Source organism: Schistocerca cancellata, chromosome 5, assembly GCF_023864275.1.
Source record: "Schistocerca cancellata isolate TAMUIC-IGC-003103 chromosome 5, iqSchCanc2.1, whole genome shotgun sequence".
In the NCBI taxonomy this organism is placed as follows: domain Eukaryota; kingdom Metazoa; phylum Arthropoda; class Insecta; order Orthoptera; family Acrididae; genus Schistocerca; species Schistocerca cancellata.
The window spans coordinates 384,558,143-384,575,726 of NC_064630.1; the positions used below are offsets into that span (position 1 = coordinate 384,558,143).

At 39.6% G+C, this 17,584-nt stretch overlaps 1 protein-coding gene across 2 annotated transcripts in view; it reads left to right on the forward strand.

Annotated features, from left to right (window-relative positions):
• The window catches only part of LOC126187983 (arginine--tRNA ligase, cytoplasmic), a 152,024-nt gene that overhangs the window by 14,694 nt on the left and 119,746 nt on the right, over positions 1–17,584 (forward strand). For both annotated transcript variants that reach the window (XM_049929387.1, XM_049929386.1), the window contains exon 5: positions 16,745–16,931. In XM_049929387.1, coding sequence (XP_049785344.1) covers positions 16,745–16,931 — 187 coding nt within the window. The remainder of the gene's footprint in view (positions 1–16,744; positions 16,932–17,584) is intronic.

A 17,584-nucleotide genomic window follows, 5' to 3' on the forward strand; every position in this document is an offset into this window, starting at 1 on the left:
GATTATTTTTGCAAAGGCACTTCTGATGACAAACATCATCCGCCATGGTTCACCATGCACGAGTGTTTTGAAGTGGCACCGAGAACCCAAGGGAATGTGTTGTTCATCTGGCAAAGTTTTCCTAGAAAGACTACAAGACCCACCAGAACAATTGAAAGAGTTAGTATATGTATAGAATCTGCTGTCAAAACATTTTTTGGAGAACTCAGGGACCACAACAGTGCTTTCCAACTGACTTCTTTTGGAGCGAATCAGATCAGTGAAGGAGTGTTTATGTGTACTTCTAAGGTACAGGACCAAGTATACTATTTGAATGGCTCTTTGTCGCCAGTTAATGTCCCAAGGTTTTTACGAATTTATTTTGTAGCTAATTACCTAGACCAGGCAGGAGTTAGATATTTGTAATTTAAACTCAGGTTTGGTAAGAAGCCTGCAAAGTATACTACACAGTGTGAACCCTTATGTCAACAGCTTTGAAGCAGTATTGCAATCAGTTCCAAATGAGGAGTGCAATAACTGCAAGTTTCTACTTGCAGCTGAGAAAAGACAGAGAACCTCACCCGGGTCGTTGTAATGCACCAGCTACAAATGAAGTCGCTGCCCGTTAGTCAACCAGGGATGTGATAGAGACATTGTGTTATGTACTTGCAATGATTGTCTTCAGCATATCAGTGAAACAAATCAGGCTTATGATTTGTTACAATATTCATTAATATTTTGTGGAGGTGAAGATGGCTATAAATTTGCTGTGTGTAGTGTAAATAAATGGAAATAGAGCGGAAATTACTAGATGTAACTTAGGAAATCTGGCTGAAGAATCTACAAAAGAAAACTTAATCAAAGAAATGTAAAGCAACCTAACAAAAACTAGACTTTCCATTAGGGAACAAGATGTCAAAAGCAGATGGAGATACCTGAAGAACAGTACTCAGGAAGTATCTTCCAAAGTTATAGGAAAAAGAAAATGGCCTAACAAAATTTGGTTTAACAAATAGTGTCAACAAAAAATTCTGGAGAGAAGAAATGCGAGAAAAGTGTGGATTACAGAAATGAACAATATGACACTGAGGGAAAGATATTACAAAATCTGCCAGGAAACACAACAAACCCTAAGACAGGAGAAAAGGGAATATTACAACAATATGATAAAAGGAGGAGAGGATGATTTCAAACACAACAGAGCAAGGCAGATGTATCAAAATATTAAAAAACCTTTGGGTAAATTTACTAAAAGAGAACAGTTTATATAGGATCAGCATGGAAAAATAGTGACGAGCAAGAGGAGTGACGTAAAAAAAAAAAAAAAAAAAAAAAAAAAAAATGGAAGACATACTTTTCACAATTACTCAACTGCAATGATCCACAGTCTTACTTTAAATTTGAAGAACCTGATTAGTTGATGTACAAGTAGCCACCTCATCAGTAAAGTAAATAAACAAGCCATAAAGAAATTAAAGAATAACATGTCTTGTGGTGAAGACCAGATATGCGCTGAGTTATTGAAGGATGGAGGATCACAACTGGAGGACTCTTTAATAGAAACAATTTGGAAGACAAAAGCCATACCTGCAGACTGGAAAACCACAATTATATGCCCCATATTTAGGAAGAATGATCCCCTTGTGTGTGACAACTATAAAGGAATTGCTTTACTGGATGCTACTTATAAAATCTTACCAACATACCTGTTAAACAGTCTGATTCCAATTACTGAAGAATTAGTTGGTGACCATCAATGTGGTTTCCACAGGAATTGGTCCACATTAATCATCTTTTCACTCTAAGACAGATAACTGAAAATGCGGGGAATTCAGTGTAGATGTACACATATTATTTGTAGATTGCAAAAAGGCCTATGGTAGCATACACCAACAGACACTTCTAAATATAATGAGGGAATTTGAAGTACCATTGAAGCTAATCAGATTAATTGAAATCTGTACAAATGAAATTTTGTCGTATTAAGGCATTTGTAGTAGAAACAGAAAATTTTAAGGTGTTCACTGGACTCAGACAAGGAGACGCCATTTCACCTATTTTATTTAACCTCGTCTTAGAGAAAATCGATAGAGAATTTAGTAAAACTATTCCACCAGGTATCCAAATGCAGAAGATGAACATTACTAGACTTGCGTACTTGCCTAGTTCCAGAACAGAATTAATCAAAAGATGCAAAATTATTACAAAAATGCTGAGAAACCAGGATTACATATTAGTGAAGAAAACACACAATATCTGGTCATAAGTAAGAAAAACCAAAGTGATGCACCTTTGGCTGTAGATGGATTCACTTTCAAAACAGTTGACTGCTTCAAGTACTTCCGGAGTTCGTTTAGTAACAGTAATGGAATGGATATAGAAGTAGATGCCTGTCTAGCAACAGCGAACAAAACACTCTTTAGTTTTATCAAAATCTTACGGAAAAGGTCACTTAGTACTAACTTTAAATCCGCTTGTATCAATCAACCATTATACCAGTAACATTATACGGATGTGAAGCATTAATATTTAGAAAGAAAGATGAAGAAAAGCTGTTAATATTTGAAAGAAAAACACAAAGAAAAATTTTTGGTCCAGTATATGATGAAGATAACATGGAATGGAGGAAAAGAAAAAATGAAACGTTAAGAGAGCTATACAAACACTGTAACATCATAGATGTGCTAAAGACGAGAAGGTTGAACGGGGCAGGCCATATAGCAACAATGACAGAAAACAGACTACCTAAAATAGCATTTGGAAGAACAATTCATGAAACGAGAGGAACAAGAAGACCTAGAAATAGGTGGAGAGATAACATCTGAAGGGCACAACTAGGATGAACACAAACACTGAATGGACAAACAGTGCACTCAACATAAGGAAATGGAAGAGGCTTGTAGAGCAGGCGTTTCATCGATAAGACCTTTGCCACTTGTAAATATATAATAATGTTTATCCTCACATGGGTGCTCCAAATTTTAATGATAAAAGCTTCTGCTGTGCAGTTTTCTAATTCAGCTGCGAGAGAACGAACATATCTGCTTACAGATGTTTTTGACCAATTTTTAGTTGACATATATGCAGAAATTGAAACTAAACGGTTTTGCATCCTTCCTCATTCGTTAGAGACAATTAAATACAGAAAATTACATCAACCTTATTACAGCAAAATTCTGATGCTGAAGGCTTCGGTTGGATGATGATTCTCCCTTTCACATTTATTGGTGGTCCCAGGTATATTTATGAGCTTAGTCAGGATGTGTTTGCATATTTTAGAAAATATGGTGATGCAGATTTTTTTTTACTATAAGCACCAGGCCATAGTGGCCTGAAATGGAGAACAATTTGCTCGTCAGCCAGGTCTCCTAAAAAAGGCACAACTTGATTTCTCGATTATTTCATTTAAAACAAAAATGCCTGATGGACCTTCTTATAAAAGAAAAGGCATTTGGAGCATGCGATACTATATGTATTTGATAGAGTGGCAAAAGTGTGTTTGCCTCATTCACACAACCTTTTGTGGCTTTAAAAGAAGATTAGGCTCAATGACATTGATCGAGTTATTAGCACCGAAATATCAAATCGTGACACAGAGCCCATTCTGCACAGGACTGTCAAAACCAACATAATTCATGGTCCATGTGGCTCATTAAATACCAGTTCGCCTTGCAAGAAAGAAGGTCGTTGCACGAGGAGGCTCCCAAAAACCTTAGTTGACAAAAGTGTTATTGGTGAAAACAGGTATCCATCAAATCGCTGCTGGACGCCTCAGATGGTGGTTTCGCGGTTGAAGTTAATATGCATGTTGATTGTGTTGCAGTAGGCGATTGATGGGTAGTACAATCCTCACCAGTTCTTTTATGTGCATTTGAAGCTCACTTGAATGTTGAATACTTTGCTAGCATAGAGTCATGTGAGTAAGGGAAATGACCAGGTAACATTTGGTTTTCAAAGTGCATATCGTGACAAGGTGACCAAATATTAATAAGGTTACTATGTTACTACATTGGAAGCAGTGTGATGGATATTGAGTTTCCCTGTTCACGAATGACACCCTACCAATATGCACTTATATGTTTATTTAGAAAATGGCCAGTGAGTCTATTTCAATCTGGAAAATATACAGGAACATATAGAAAATCCTCACCATACCACACTCTTAGCTTATTTCAATCTCTGTAAGGAATATAGTTTTCTTCAAACTCATATGTATAATGATGTACTATCCTACTACACTTATGACAAGCAAAGAGGCATTTTCAGTTGATGCTGACGCAGTCAACCAGTGACAGGGTTTCCAGGCGTTTATCAGCAGTCGCATTAGGTAGAGTGTACACTGTTCATCCAAGTAACAGTGAATGCTATTACTTGCGCCTTTTGCTGCACGCAGTCCACAGAGCCACATCATTTTCATTTCTGCGAATTGGAAAGGCGTTGAACATTCAACGATTCATGTGGCTTGCAGTGCACAAGTTCTGCTAGATGATGACTGAAAGTGGGACGAAATGCTCAAAGATGCCGTAATTGGTGAAAGTCCTAGCTGATTGTGCCAATTTGTTTGCAGTTATGGTGATGTTTTGTGGACTTTCCCATGCTGTAGGTTATGGGAGAAATATCAGTGACATGTATTAAAAGATTTTCTTTTTCAGTTAGGCTTGTTTATTGAAATGATACAGTAGAATCTGATGAGAGTGTCACCAATCGTTGCCTTTGCTTGCTTCAAGGTATTTTTATTTCCATTGGTGACTATCCTTTGAGTCATTACAGTCTTCCAGAACTGCAGGAAACTGCTGATCGTCCACAAGTTAGTCGCGATTATGCTGCAGAGACAAATTATAGTTCTACTGCAAAGGCTGTGATCATAAATAATAAAGTTGGGATCCTTTCTGATGTGCAAAAGTGAGTATATGACAAAATATTATGGAGTGTTAATCAACAACAGAGTGAAACCTTTTTCATCGATACCCCTGGCGGTACAGGCAAAAACCTTCTCCACACAATTGTTACTGGCTGAAATCAGAAGGCAAGGGAAGATACCATCAGCGGTTGCATCTTCTGGAATTGCTGCTACATTACTGCCTCAAGAGAAAACTGTGCACACTATGTTTGGACCTATGCATAAATGAAACCCCGGTATGTGCAGTATCGCGAAATAGCACCAAAGCAAAAATTCTTGGATTGTGTAGCCTAACTCTTCGGGATGAATGCACCATGGCATATAGAAATGCTGTGGAGGCAGTCAGTCGCACTCTGCAAGACATCCAGTCAAACAATCACGTTGTAGGAGGCATCACTGCTTTATTTCGTGGAGATTTCCACCAGGCTCTACCCATTATAACTCAGGGAACTAGAGCAGGTGAGGTGATCGCATGTCTCAAAAGCTTCATGCAGTGGCCTCAGGTACAGAAAATGAGTCTTATGTGGAACATGAGGGTTCAGGTGGGTGGCAGTCCCCATGTGCAAGAATTCTTGGATGTTTTATTAAAAATTGGTGACGCTATGTTGACCGAATTGAATGGTTTAGTGACCCTGCCAGAGAGCTTTGTCTAATTGTTCCTTCTGTGGGGGAATTTATTTGGTTTGTTTATGGAGATCTATCCCACATAATGCGTCTTTAGAATTCTTGGCTTTATGAAAGAGCAATACTGACACTCAAAAAGATCAAGCGCCTGCTATAAACCAGAGCATTTTGGAAAAAAATTGATTGGAACAAGGTGTTATATCAGTCCATAAACATATTTCTGGATGGGAACAATGCTACCACTCACCTGATTGGGTTTCTTAACTCCCATTTCTGCATCCGGAGTCTCCATGTATAACATTGCTTTGAAAGTGGGTATTCCGATTATGCTGCTTCAGAAGTTAACCCCTCCAAAGCTATGTGATGGAACTTGCCTGAAAGTAGTGTTGCTTCATAATAATATTATAGAGGCTTAAGTTTTCATGGGCTGTGGAGCTGGTGAAGTAGTCTTCATACCACACATACCCCACATCCCCAACAATTTCACTTTCCATTTCAGATACATGCAGTTTCCTGTGAGCATATGCATCACCATGACCATCTACAACTTGCAAGAACATATGTTTCGAACACCAATCTCGACCTTATGATGAACTGTTTCTCATATGCGCAACTTTACGTAGCTTGCTTGTGGGCCACTAGCTCAGTTAATTTGTTTATAATGGCTCCTGTGAGCAAAACACCAAATGTTGTATGTAAATAAATACTTCAATTTTTGTAATTTCTTTAAATACACTACGTTGTTCCCCCAATCCAGTTCTATTGGTATTTTGGGCTTCAAATATCTGTATTTGTGCTTACAAATGCACAAATTCTTTACTGTTGTGCTCTTTTGTCAGCTTCATCTTCATTTTTTATATCAATTTACTCACAGATAATAAGCTTCAGCATTTTTTGAAATTCACGCGTATGTGAGATCCACGCACACAGAGTCACATGCAAAAGCTAGTTGAATGATAAAGTTCAGGATTTCCAGACAAGATGATGTCCTTTTCTCCTTCCATATCAGAAATTTGACGATCTTTGGCTTTAAGCATCCAAATCTTCATGTTGTTTGGCAAATGGTGGATAAGCCTTATACTCGGGAGAAGCAGGAGATGTTTCTGCAACATTTGCTAATGCCTGCACTGCTTGTAGTATAGCTGTTGTTAGCTCCTGACAACTGTATGCAGTTGTAAGTGTTCCATACTCTTACCTAATTACAAAAGTTTTGAATATCCGATTTACATGCATTACAATCCCTTCTTATCGCTGCTTTTGTAAAAGCAAGTTACACACAAGCTAGTGGGAACTCACTGTGGTTCATTTACAAAAGAAGATATGTATGAGATTTTCGCTGGGAACAGTGCAAAGTAACTTAAGTCCATATTGTAAAGCATGGTCTAGCCCGCACTATATTGAACTTTAAACGGAGCCCATTACAATAGCACATACGCCAGACAAGTGCTGTCTGAGTAGTGGCACAATGGAGGTCGATAGTAATGTACCAGCTACTTGGTTTCTGTAGGAAGGAATATTGGATGGGGGCCACTAGAGAGAGAGAGAGAGAGAGAGAGAGAGAGAGAGAGAGAGAGAGAAGAGGACAGAAAGCAGAGGATAATATCTACATAATTTGTTTCCCACAGTTTTAAAAACTGGAAAGACAGACAGTGATGAGCACAGTTAAGGTGAAAGGTACATTATGATTTTGAATTTCATCAGTAACAGTATATTTAAAATAATAACCTATTGAGAAGTTCTGTTATATATACCCTTTATGGCAGAATCTAGAAATTATAATCTTTCAGCAGGCTGCTCTGTCAGATAAAGAAAAGAACTTTTCTGTCATAAGGGCCCTATAGGAACAGAAGGAACAAGGAAATGAGAATTAGTTTGTCATTTATTTCATGTTAGAGATTGAAAATGTATTGATATAATGTTTTACACAGAGCTGTAACAACCATTATTACAGTTTTATAATAGAATCTCTCATAAACAAAAGTAACATAATCCATGTGATGAATGAAGGAGATTGCTTCTATAATTGTCAGTCAGTCACTTGAATAAACGACAACCATTCATTCAGAGTAATTAAAATAAGGAATGAACACACCATTGTAATTACGGGAATCACTTCTCCCGATTCCTCTCTTTAAATTTATTGAAACAACCCTAAAGAAATAAAATTCATCCATAAATGAATTTACTTACAAATTTCTTGTCCAACAAATTCTACTGTACTGTTTGCCAGTTCTGAACACTTAATATGTGGATTAACAGAAGCGATTCTGAACATTCATAGAAGAGCTTTGTGATTTGTCATGGGTTTGTTTATTCGGGAACAACACAGAAATGGTCAACAAACACAATGAAGTTTTAATAGTGGTAGTAGTAGTAGTAGTAGTAGTAGTAGTAGTAGTAGTAATTCTCAGTCTGAAGACTGGTTTTTTAATGCACCTTTCCACTCTAGTCTGCTCTGTGCAAGCTTTTTCATCTCTGTATAACCACTGCAACCAGTATTCATTTGTACCTGTGTACTATACCCAAACTCTGGTCTCTGCCTACAACATTCATTCCCCACACTTCCCTCCTTTACCAGATTGACAGTTCCTGGATGTCTCTGGGTGTGTTCTGTTCACCAATCCCTTCTTCAGCCAGGTTGTGCCGTACATGTCTTTTTTACTAGTTCAGTTCAGTACCTCTTCATTAGTTACTTTCTATATCCATCTAATCTTCGACATTCTTCTTGTGCCATACATGCCTTTTCCACAGTTCAGTGACTCTTTATTAATTTCTTGATATATCCATCTAATCTTTGACATTCTTCTTTAGCATCTTCAATTATCTTCTTGTCTGAACTATTTATTGTCCAAGTTTCACTTCTGTTCAATGCTACACTCCAGACAATACGTACAGAATATGTTTCCTTGCATTTAAATTTATAACATTTATTGAACGTATTGCCAACATGTGGAGGAACAAAGTCTCATAAAAAACTGAAATGGCGCTATGTAGTATTAATGTTCCATAGTATTTATTAAATAGTTTATCGTGAGTTTAGGAATTTATACTCATATCATCCTGGTGGACAGCTGGTTGGCAGTCATACTAATATAAAAAGCTGTGCAGTGATTGCAGCAGAGCTGGTAAATGATGTGGGAGCTTTCACAAGTGGCCCGGCCCCTGATGGGGTAGGATAAACCTGTGACAGGACTGGAATATGAGGTGCTGTGTGGGTGGATTGGGCAGATCTTCCACCTGAGTCTTCCACAGGGATATGATGCTTGTGGCAATGACGTGGGATGGGGAGTGGACTAGGTTGTTGTGGAGGTTGGGTGGATGACGGAACACCACTTTAAGAGGGATGGGAAGTGTCCGTAGTAGGATGTCCCTCATTTCAGAGCATGATGATAGAGGTAATCAAAGATCTTGCAAAGGATGTTTATCAGTTCCAGTCCACAATGGTATCTGGTGACAAGGGGGACACTCCCTTGTGCTAGTTCTTTAGGATGATGAGAGCATTGTGGGTGTGAGGGGAAATGGCACTGGAGATCTGTTTGCGGACTCAGTCTGAAGGAGATTACATGTCTGTGAAGGCCTGGAGTTTTTATTGTTCGATTTTGCTGTGATGTTTTCCTTTCTACTCTTCTCTAAAGCATTACTCTTTTCAGTGTCTGTTCTTTCTCTCCTTTCTTGTGTTTATTCACCACCCTCCAAACCTCATCTACTTCTGAGCCACACTGTATCACTGATTACCCATGCACAACACAGACTTTGTGACCGTGCGGATTGTTGATGCATCATCTGATGCCCCAAATTCTTTCCTCTAATAGTTATAATTATGTTTATTCCTATTGAGCCCACTTCATCCCTCATCCTGATGTACTTGGAAGTTTTATTTTCCACACATGCTCGTGCCATACAAACTATTGATCCTCGACCTAACCTATCCCTCCCTCCCTCTCTCTTTGCTTATTGCAAAACACACACACACACACACACACACACACACACACACACACACACACACACACACACACACCTCATCATTCCTTTTCTCCCACATTCCTGTACATTGTTAACATATTTATGCATGTTTTTACGTGGTTTCCTGTAATTTTTGTGTGTCTTTTCACTTATGAAGCTCCTATCATAACCATCAACACCTATTTTACCCATTTCTGCATCATTCCTGTTTCCTTTCCGACATTCCTGCCAAATGGACTCCTGCTCCATCTTTCTTCATCAGTTCAGAAAGGTATTCCTTTCCCTGGCTGAAACCTAGTCCCACATCCTGTTCCTCAAATGCTGCTTAATCATGGAATCCTCCCAAATGGCCTAACTGTAAAGATTCATTTCTCTGGCTCCCACCCCTCTTCACAATGTCCTACACCTTTACAGATTCTGCCAATCCCTGACCCTCACAAACCTGGCATTGTAAAAACATATCTCCACGGCACAGGCATCCCAGAACCACTTCCGCTCCCTCCACAAGGTACTACCATTATGCAGTCCCTACTCCATATATCACATCTCTGAAATTGAATCCCTTGCTCTCCAGAACCTGGAGGAGCATTCGAAACCACCACCTCCGTAGGTTATCCAACCTGCTGACATCCTACTGTCGCCTCAGGGCATCACTATCCAGTCCCTACCATATCCACAGTGTTCCTCCTCATCCACCCTTAACAGCAGCTAACCCTGCATGGTGGACCATTTCAATTTGGCACATTCCCCAAAGCTCCGTACCAACTCTCTACGAAACCCAGTGCCAAGACATTCCAATAACACTGTTAACATTTCCAAAAAGACCCTCAACTTCACAGAAGTTTCAGTCTTACCCAAAGGCCTCACCTGTAGCCCTACGCCCAAATTTAACCAAGCTGGACTTGTCAAAAACCTGCTCTCTTCCTCCCAATCCCTGCAATGGAAGCAGTTCTTTGCCGCCAATCTGTCCAACCAAAACCACGCTAATTCCACATTGAACCCCCCCTCCTCCAACTTAATCACCTGCTGGCAAACTTCCAGGAATTCCTTACCTCCAACTTAGTCTCGCCACCCTTCCCCAGCTCCCACCCTCAGAACATCAACCTTTCAATAGAAGAAAGAATAACCATACTCAACCTCAAAACAAATCCTGACCTAATCATCTTAACTGCAGATAAAGCTTTAACCATTGTTGTTATGAGTCACTGTGACTACCTGGCGGAAGGCCTCTGCCATTTATCTGACATGTAAACTCTGCCTCAGTAATCGTATTCCTGAAGGCCAACATTAGCTTCAAGTCCTACTTAAATATCTCCCCTGAATCTATTTCCCTCCTCACCCTTATGACACCACATATGCCCAGCTTCTACAAGGTCCCCAAAATCCACAAATCCAACAATCCTGGACACTCCACTGTGGCTGGTTATTGTGGTCCCACTGAAAGAATTTTGACACTCATTGACCAACACCTCCAGTCAGTTGATCATAATCTAACCTCCCGCGTCAAAGAGACCAACAACTTCCTCCACAGACTCTCCGCAATCCCCACTCTTTACGTCCTGAATCTGTACTTGTCACTGTTGATGCCACCTTCCATACACCAACATCCCTCATGACCATGGTCTTACTGGCGTTGAACACTACCTTTCCCAACGTCCTTCAGACTCCAAACCCACTACCTCATTCCTCATGCACCATACTAATTTCATCCTAACTCACAACTACTTCTCCGTTCAAGGGAAGGTATATAAACAAATTTGTGCCAAAGCCATGGGCACCTGCATGGCACCCTCCTATGTCAACATTTTTATGGACCACATAGGGGAGATCTTCTGTGCATCCCAAAACACCAAACCCATAGTCTGGTTTGGTTCATTGATCATATCTTCATGCTCTGGACTCAAGGCCGAGACACCATATCTTCGTTCCTATACATCATCAACACCTTCTCTACTATCCACTTCACATGGTCCTCCTTAACCCAGCATGATACCTTCCTAGTTGTTGACCTCCTCCTCTCTGATGGCGTCATCCGCACCTCTGACCACATTAAAACCACCAACAGTACCTGCATTTAGACAGCTGTCATCCCATTCACACCAAAAAATTCCTCCCATTTGGCCTGGCCACCTGGGGACAGCATATCTGCAGTGACAAAAACCCCCTTGCTCAGTATGCTGAGGGTCTCACCAAGGCCCTCACTGGTAGGCACTATTCCCCAGATGTTGTTCGCAAACAGATCTCCTGTGCCATTTCCCGTCACACCCCCAATCCTCCCACCACCTCCAAGAACCAGCCACAAACGAGTGTCTCCTTTGTCACCCAGCACCACCCTGGACTGGAACAACTGAACCACATCCTTCACAAGGGCTTTGATTACCTGTCATGCACTGAAATGGACATTGTACCTGAGATACCTCCCACCCCTCCTAAAGTGGTGTTCCGTCACCGACCTGACCTCCAGAATGTCCTAGTCATTTCTTGTGCCACTCCCAATCCCAACTCCTTGCCACAAGGATCATATCTATATGGAAGACCTAGGTCAAGACCTGCCCAATCCACCCACCCAGCACATCCTATTCCAGTTTGTCACAGGTTTATTAGACCCCGTCAGGGGCCAGGCCACCTGTGAAAGCAGCCATATCATTTACCAGCCCTGCTGCAGTCATTGCACAGCTTATTATGTTGGTATGACTATCAACTGACTGTCTACCTGGATAAGTGGCCATCGCCAAACTGTGGCCAAGAGCAAAGTAGACCATCCTGTGGTACAACGTGCAGCTGAACCACTACCTAAACCATGTGGATCCTTCCCTTCACCACCAGCTTTTCTGATCTTGTGCAGATGGGAGTTATCCATACAACACGTTCTCCATTCTTGTAATTATCCTGGCCTGAACCTACAGCAACATGCTGTCCCCACACCTTCCACCCAACAGTTTCCACCTCCTTTGTCCTATCATCTTCCCATTCTCATCTCCCATCATGTTTATTTGCCACCCTCTTCCAACACACCTGCCCCCCCCCCCCCCCCCACTCCTGTCGTTTTTTGCTCCTTTTTCCCTACCTCCCTGCCCCACAACCTCCTGATGCTGCACCTGTTGGCATTCTAGTCCCTGCACACTTCACCAGACAGTGTCCGTCTCCACTGAACATCGCAGTTTGTGTTTTTTATATATATAGTTGTCAAGCAAGCAAATACCTTTGGCAATAACAATCTTTGTTCAGAAATACCGTATTTATTCGAATCTAAGCCGCACTTTTTTTCCGGTTTTTGTAATCCAAAAAACCGCCTGCGGCTTAGAATCGAGTGCAAAGCAAGCGGAAGTTCTGAAAAATGTTGGTAGGTGCTGCCACAACTAACTTCTGCCGTCGAATATATGTAGCGCTACAAGGGGATGCTTTGTAGGCACAGAGATAAGTACTGGCGCCAAAATCTTTGCGTCAGTAAATAAATTAAAAAAAAAAAAAAAGTGGAAGACGAGCTTTTTTCTCCATCCCGAGTTTCGACCACTGCATTTTCGTACATTATCCAACGAAGTAAATACAAATTCCGTATTGTTCATCTTCGAATGTAGCAGAATTTCAATGTACTACGAAAATCCGACTGGCCAGACTGTTTGGTATGTTTGTCAATATGGCCAACTCTACGTGTTGAATTTTTTACTACCTGTGAGAAGAGGTGGTTGCTAATAGGAACCTGACGAAATGTGAATCACATGCAGTATTCTCTTCACCATAAGAATAATATGAATGTAAACATTATGCCACATATTCTTTCGTGTTTGCTGCTATTTCATTTAAATCCTATCTGCCTAATAAACTACGAAACTAGAGTGAGACAACAGCAAACGCGGAAGAATATACGTATCGTGTCATGTTTACATTCGTATTTTTCTTATGCCTAATAGTGATACAGTCAGAAATTAAGCACGGCAACTGATTAGATTTTTAAATCTAAGATGACTAATTCCTGTGCAGAATTTGACGTACTAGAGAAGCGGCCGCAAAGATTTTCAAACGGAGAAAAATTTTCGCCTAACTCTCGTTCAGAATATATTCTATCATATGCAGTCTATTATTTGGTTCTTGTTGATCATTATAAAAGAAAGCAGTGTAAGTAACAACAAATAGCAGTCTCTTGCCATTGTTTCGCTAGTGAGACGATTCCTCTCTTTTCTTTTTTTTTTAATTGTAAGCGGCGGTAGCGCGCACAAAAGCAAGCCATGCCGTGCGCGGCGACAGGCCGTAAACACAAACTATCAGAATGAGACAAACAATGCATGACACAGTACAGTAATGCATTTTCAGCTCAGAGTGACGTTAACACCTATAACAAAGAAAACGGCACTTATCAGATCAAAGCAAAATAAGCAATCGATTCAAACCAGACGAAGCACGTGAAAAGGAAGGGTACCCGTATAAATACGGACGGAGCGCCTGACGTATAGCAATGGCTACCTGGTAAAACTTAACTGTTAAGCTTACGACTCGAACCAAACTCCTGTAGCTGTATCGTCATTCATTCGACCTAAATTGTGTCTCGTATTACAATGGACCAACTTTGTTTTGATTTGGAGGTGCGGCCTAAAACTTTTCTCTCCCCTTGAATTTCGAGTCTCAAATTTCAGGTGCGGCTTAGATTCGGGAAAATTTTTTTCCTCGATTTCGAGTCTCATTTTTCGGCTGCGGCTTAGATTCGAGTGCGTCTTAGATTCGAGTAAATACGGTAGCTGTCATTGATGCTGTGTGTACTATCTTTTTAGTATTAAGCTGTCTGATAATGACCTAGAAAGCCAAAAGCCAGTTCACATCAAAATATAAAATAAATAGTGTGCAACATTAATACTGTGTGTTTCAGTTTTTAACTTAAATTTATATTCTATATTAACAAATCTCTTTCTTTTCCTTTTTTCAGAAACATTTTGCTGCTGTAGCCAATGTGCATTTTCATTTTATATCCTCTCTAATTCGTGCATCATCATTTATTTTGCTTCTCAAATATAAAAACTCATCTATTACTACAATTACCTAATCTACTTCTATTGGCTTCACCTAATGTAGTATGACTATCTTTAATTTCACTTATTTTTCTCTTCTTATTGTTCATCTTGTAACTGCTTTTCAAAACATTATTCATTACATTCAACTCCTTTGTTGTCTCTGACAGAATTATAGTGTCATTAGGAAATCCCAATGTTTTAATTTCTTCTATCTGGACTTTTTGTTTCACTTTAATAGTTGCTCTGTACATTGCTTCTACCTTTCAGTCTTCCTTCCTTGCATAGTAAGGGCTGGCCATTCGAGGTCTTAAAATTCATAGAGATGCATCTCTTTTCTCCAAAGGTTTCTTTAACTTCCCTGTAGGCAGCATATACTGTTTCCCTAGTCATGCACACTTCTACGAGCTTGCTTTCCTCATCCAACCATCACTGCTTTGCCATTTTGAACTTCTGATCGGTCTCATTTTTAGATATCTGTATTCCAACTTCATGTGAGCATTTTGTCCTTTTGTCAGTTAAATTCAGTTATCTCTTAATGATATCCAAGCATTTCTACTGTTACTTTTTTAATTTTTTAAAATTAATTAATTTATTTTTTGTCAATTTTTCTTCTACCTTATTCTATCCCCAGGTTCAGTCGATGCTTGCCAAATGCTTTCTTTGAAACTCTCCATAACCAGTAATTCTTTCTTTTTATCCAGGTTACATGTTTTTAAATTTCTACCTTTCTGCAGTTTCTTCAGTTTTAATCTGCAGTTCATAATCAATAAATTATGGTCGTAGTTCACAACTGCCCTTGGAAATGTTTTGCAGTGTAAAATTTGGTTCATATATCTCTGTCCTGCCTTCTAAATTCAACATATCCATCTCCCTTTTAAAATTCTCTAAACTACGCACCCAATTAAGGAATCTAACATTCCATGCACCAACCTGTACAATGCCAGTATTGCTTCTGCTGATGCAGCATTCTTATGAGTAGTCATCACTGTGAGATCCAATCTTACCTTCAGAATATTTTATGCAAGAGAATGCCACAATGATTAAACCATGCAGTAGAGCTGCATGTTCTAGGAAACCATAAGGGGTTGAGTTACGGTACAAGTAGCTTTTTGTATATCACTGTAAGGTTCACTCTTAAAATTATGAAAATGGACATTTGAAGAAGAAAGTTTGTTTTTTCATATGCAATAGCTGTAACAGTAAAATTAAGAGAATGTCAGGATTATTCAAAGAAATAGCTGCTGTAATTGGAACGCAAGGGTGGGAAATGACTGGTACACACTTCGTCTTCTACTACACACCATATGGTAGCTTCTAGATTTTGCATGTAGCCGGAAATATCATCTATGTTGTCAGTTAAGACTTTGTGAAAGAAATGAAATTTGCCTGCTTGTCAAATGCTAAAGCATGAAAAGTGGGAAGGAAAATTATTAAAAGAGAAGATAAGAGGAATAGAAGTCAAGCAGAAAAGGAAGTGAAGACTGGAGGAGCAGTGACACAAGAGTAGAATGAGAGCGAGACAAGAGTTCAGGGACTATTCATGAGGATCACTTCCTATAACATTAGCTGTAAGGACTAAGTAGTTGAGAAATGACCCTGCAGTCCACCCATCCTGGGTCTCCTGTCAGTTCGTGTCCATATGCTAATGCAGTTCCATTCACTTATTTGATTTCAGTTTTACCAATTTTACAAATCCATGCTCTACTTATCATTATGGTCTTCTATTATTTTATATTCTTTTGGTAATATGCTTTAGTACTTAGTTACTTATCCATTTTATCTATCTTCTTGTATGCTTAAACTCTTTCAGTTATATTTGGTAGCAGATCGTATATTCCCATACTCCTATTTTGCTCGTTCTGTGCTGTCTTCTATTGTTTTCACCTCCACCCAGTCTTGTTTTACCACTCTCTTTAGCCCAGCCAATTATTTGTCCTAGTTATGCCATGTACTGTCTGCTGTTACAAAATTTTAAAAGTCTAAGCCATCATCTCCTTCTTTTTGTTGATCAGACTGCATTTTGTCTAAAGGTTATCTTTTCTCTCTGGCACTATTTATTACACTCCATATGAGGAAATCTTGATGAATGTTATTCTTTCTACCTCCTCCTCCTCCTCCTCCTCCTCCTCCTCCTTCTTCTATTAATATAGTTTGCAAGTAGTTACAACTGTTACCAACAGTCAACTCTCATATTGTGACCCAGTAAATATAATTTGTGTCCTTTAATTAATTTTGTAACAGCCGTTAAGTTTTTTTATTTGATGAATTTCAGGAGATGGATGTTGACAGCAGTAGCATGCGAAGTGTACTTGGTGAACTCACCATGTTGTTCTCCAGAGCAATAGAAGCATCATTTCCGGACTTGGCTGATCCACCTGTTAATGTTTCCCTGTCTCCAAAATTTGCAGATTATCAATGCAATTCAGCATTGCCAGTATTACAGCTTCTAAAGGCACAAGGTATTTATTTTATTCCATAAAATTCATTCTCTCTCTCTCTCTCTCTCTCTCTCTCTCTCTCTCTGTGTGTGTGTGTGTGTGTGTGTGTGTGTGTGTGTGTGTGTGTGTGTGTGTGTAAGTAAGGGGGGGTGTCATTCACTCATAGTGGTAAGTATTGTTAATTAGCAATGAAGACTGATGATGATTGGAAATCCCTCTCCCCCACTTTCCGTTGATGTCCAAGAACAAAAGCTACAAATTTTAATCTGAGTAACAGTGGGAGATCCATTCAAGAAACAATTGTAAGGGTTTTGGTTTAACAATCCTCTGTCATATCCCTTTTCCCAAGGGTGCTAGTCAGCAAGACATGTAGGATTGTGCATGTCTGTTGAATGATAGAGGAAAGATACAGGCTGGCTTAAGCTTTGATTTCTGATGCATATCTGTGTAATGATGAAAATTACTATCCTCAGAAAGCAAGGGTGTTGCTCTGTGTTCATCTTCTAACTTTAATACGAGGGTTATTCAGAAAGTAAGGAACGATCGGTCGCGAAATGGAAACCGCAGTGAAAATCCGATGAAGTTTTGCACAGGTGTGTTGGGCAGTGTGACGATGCCCGTCGATCGCGTTACATCGTTCTTTTTAGTTCTGAGCACTAACGGAGCACATAAAG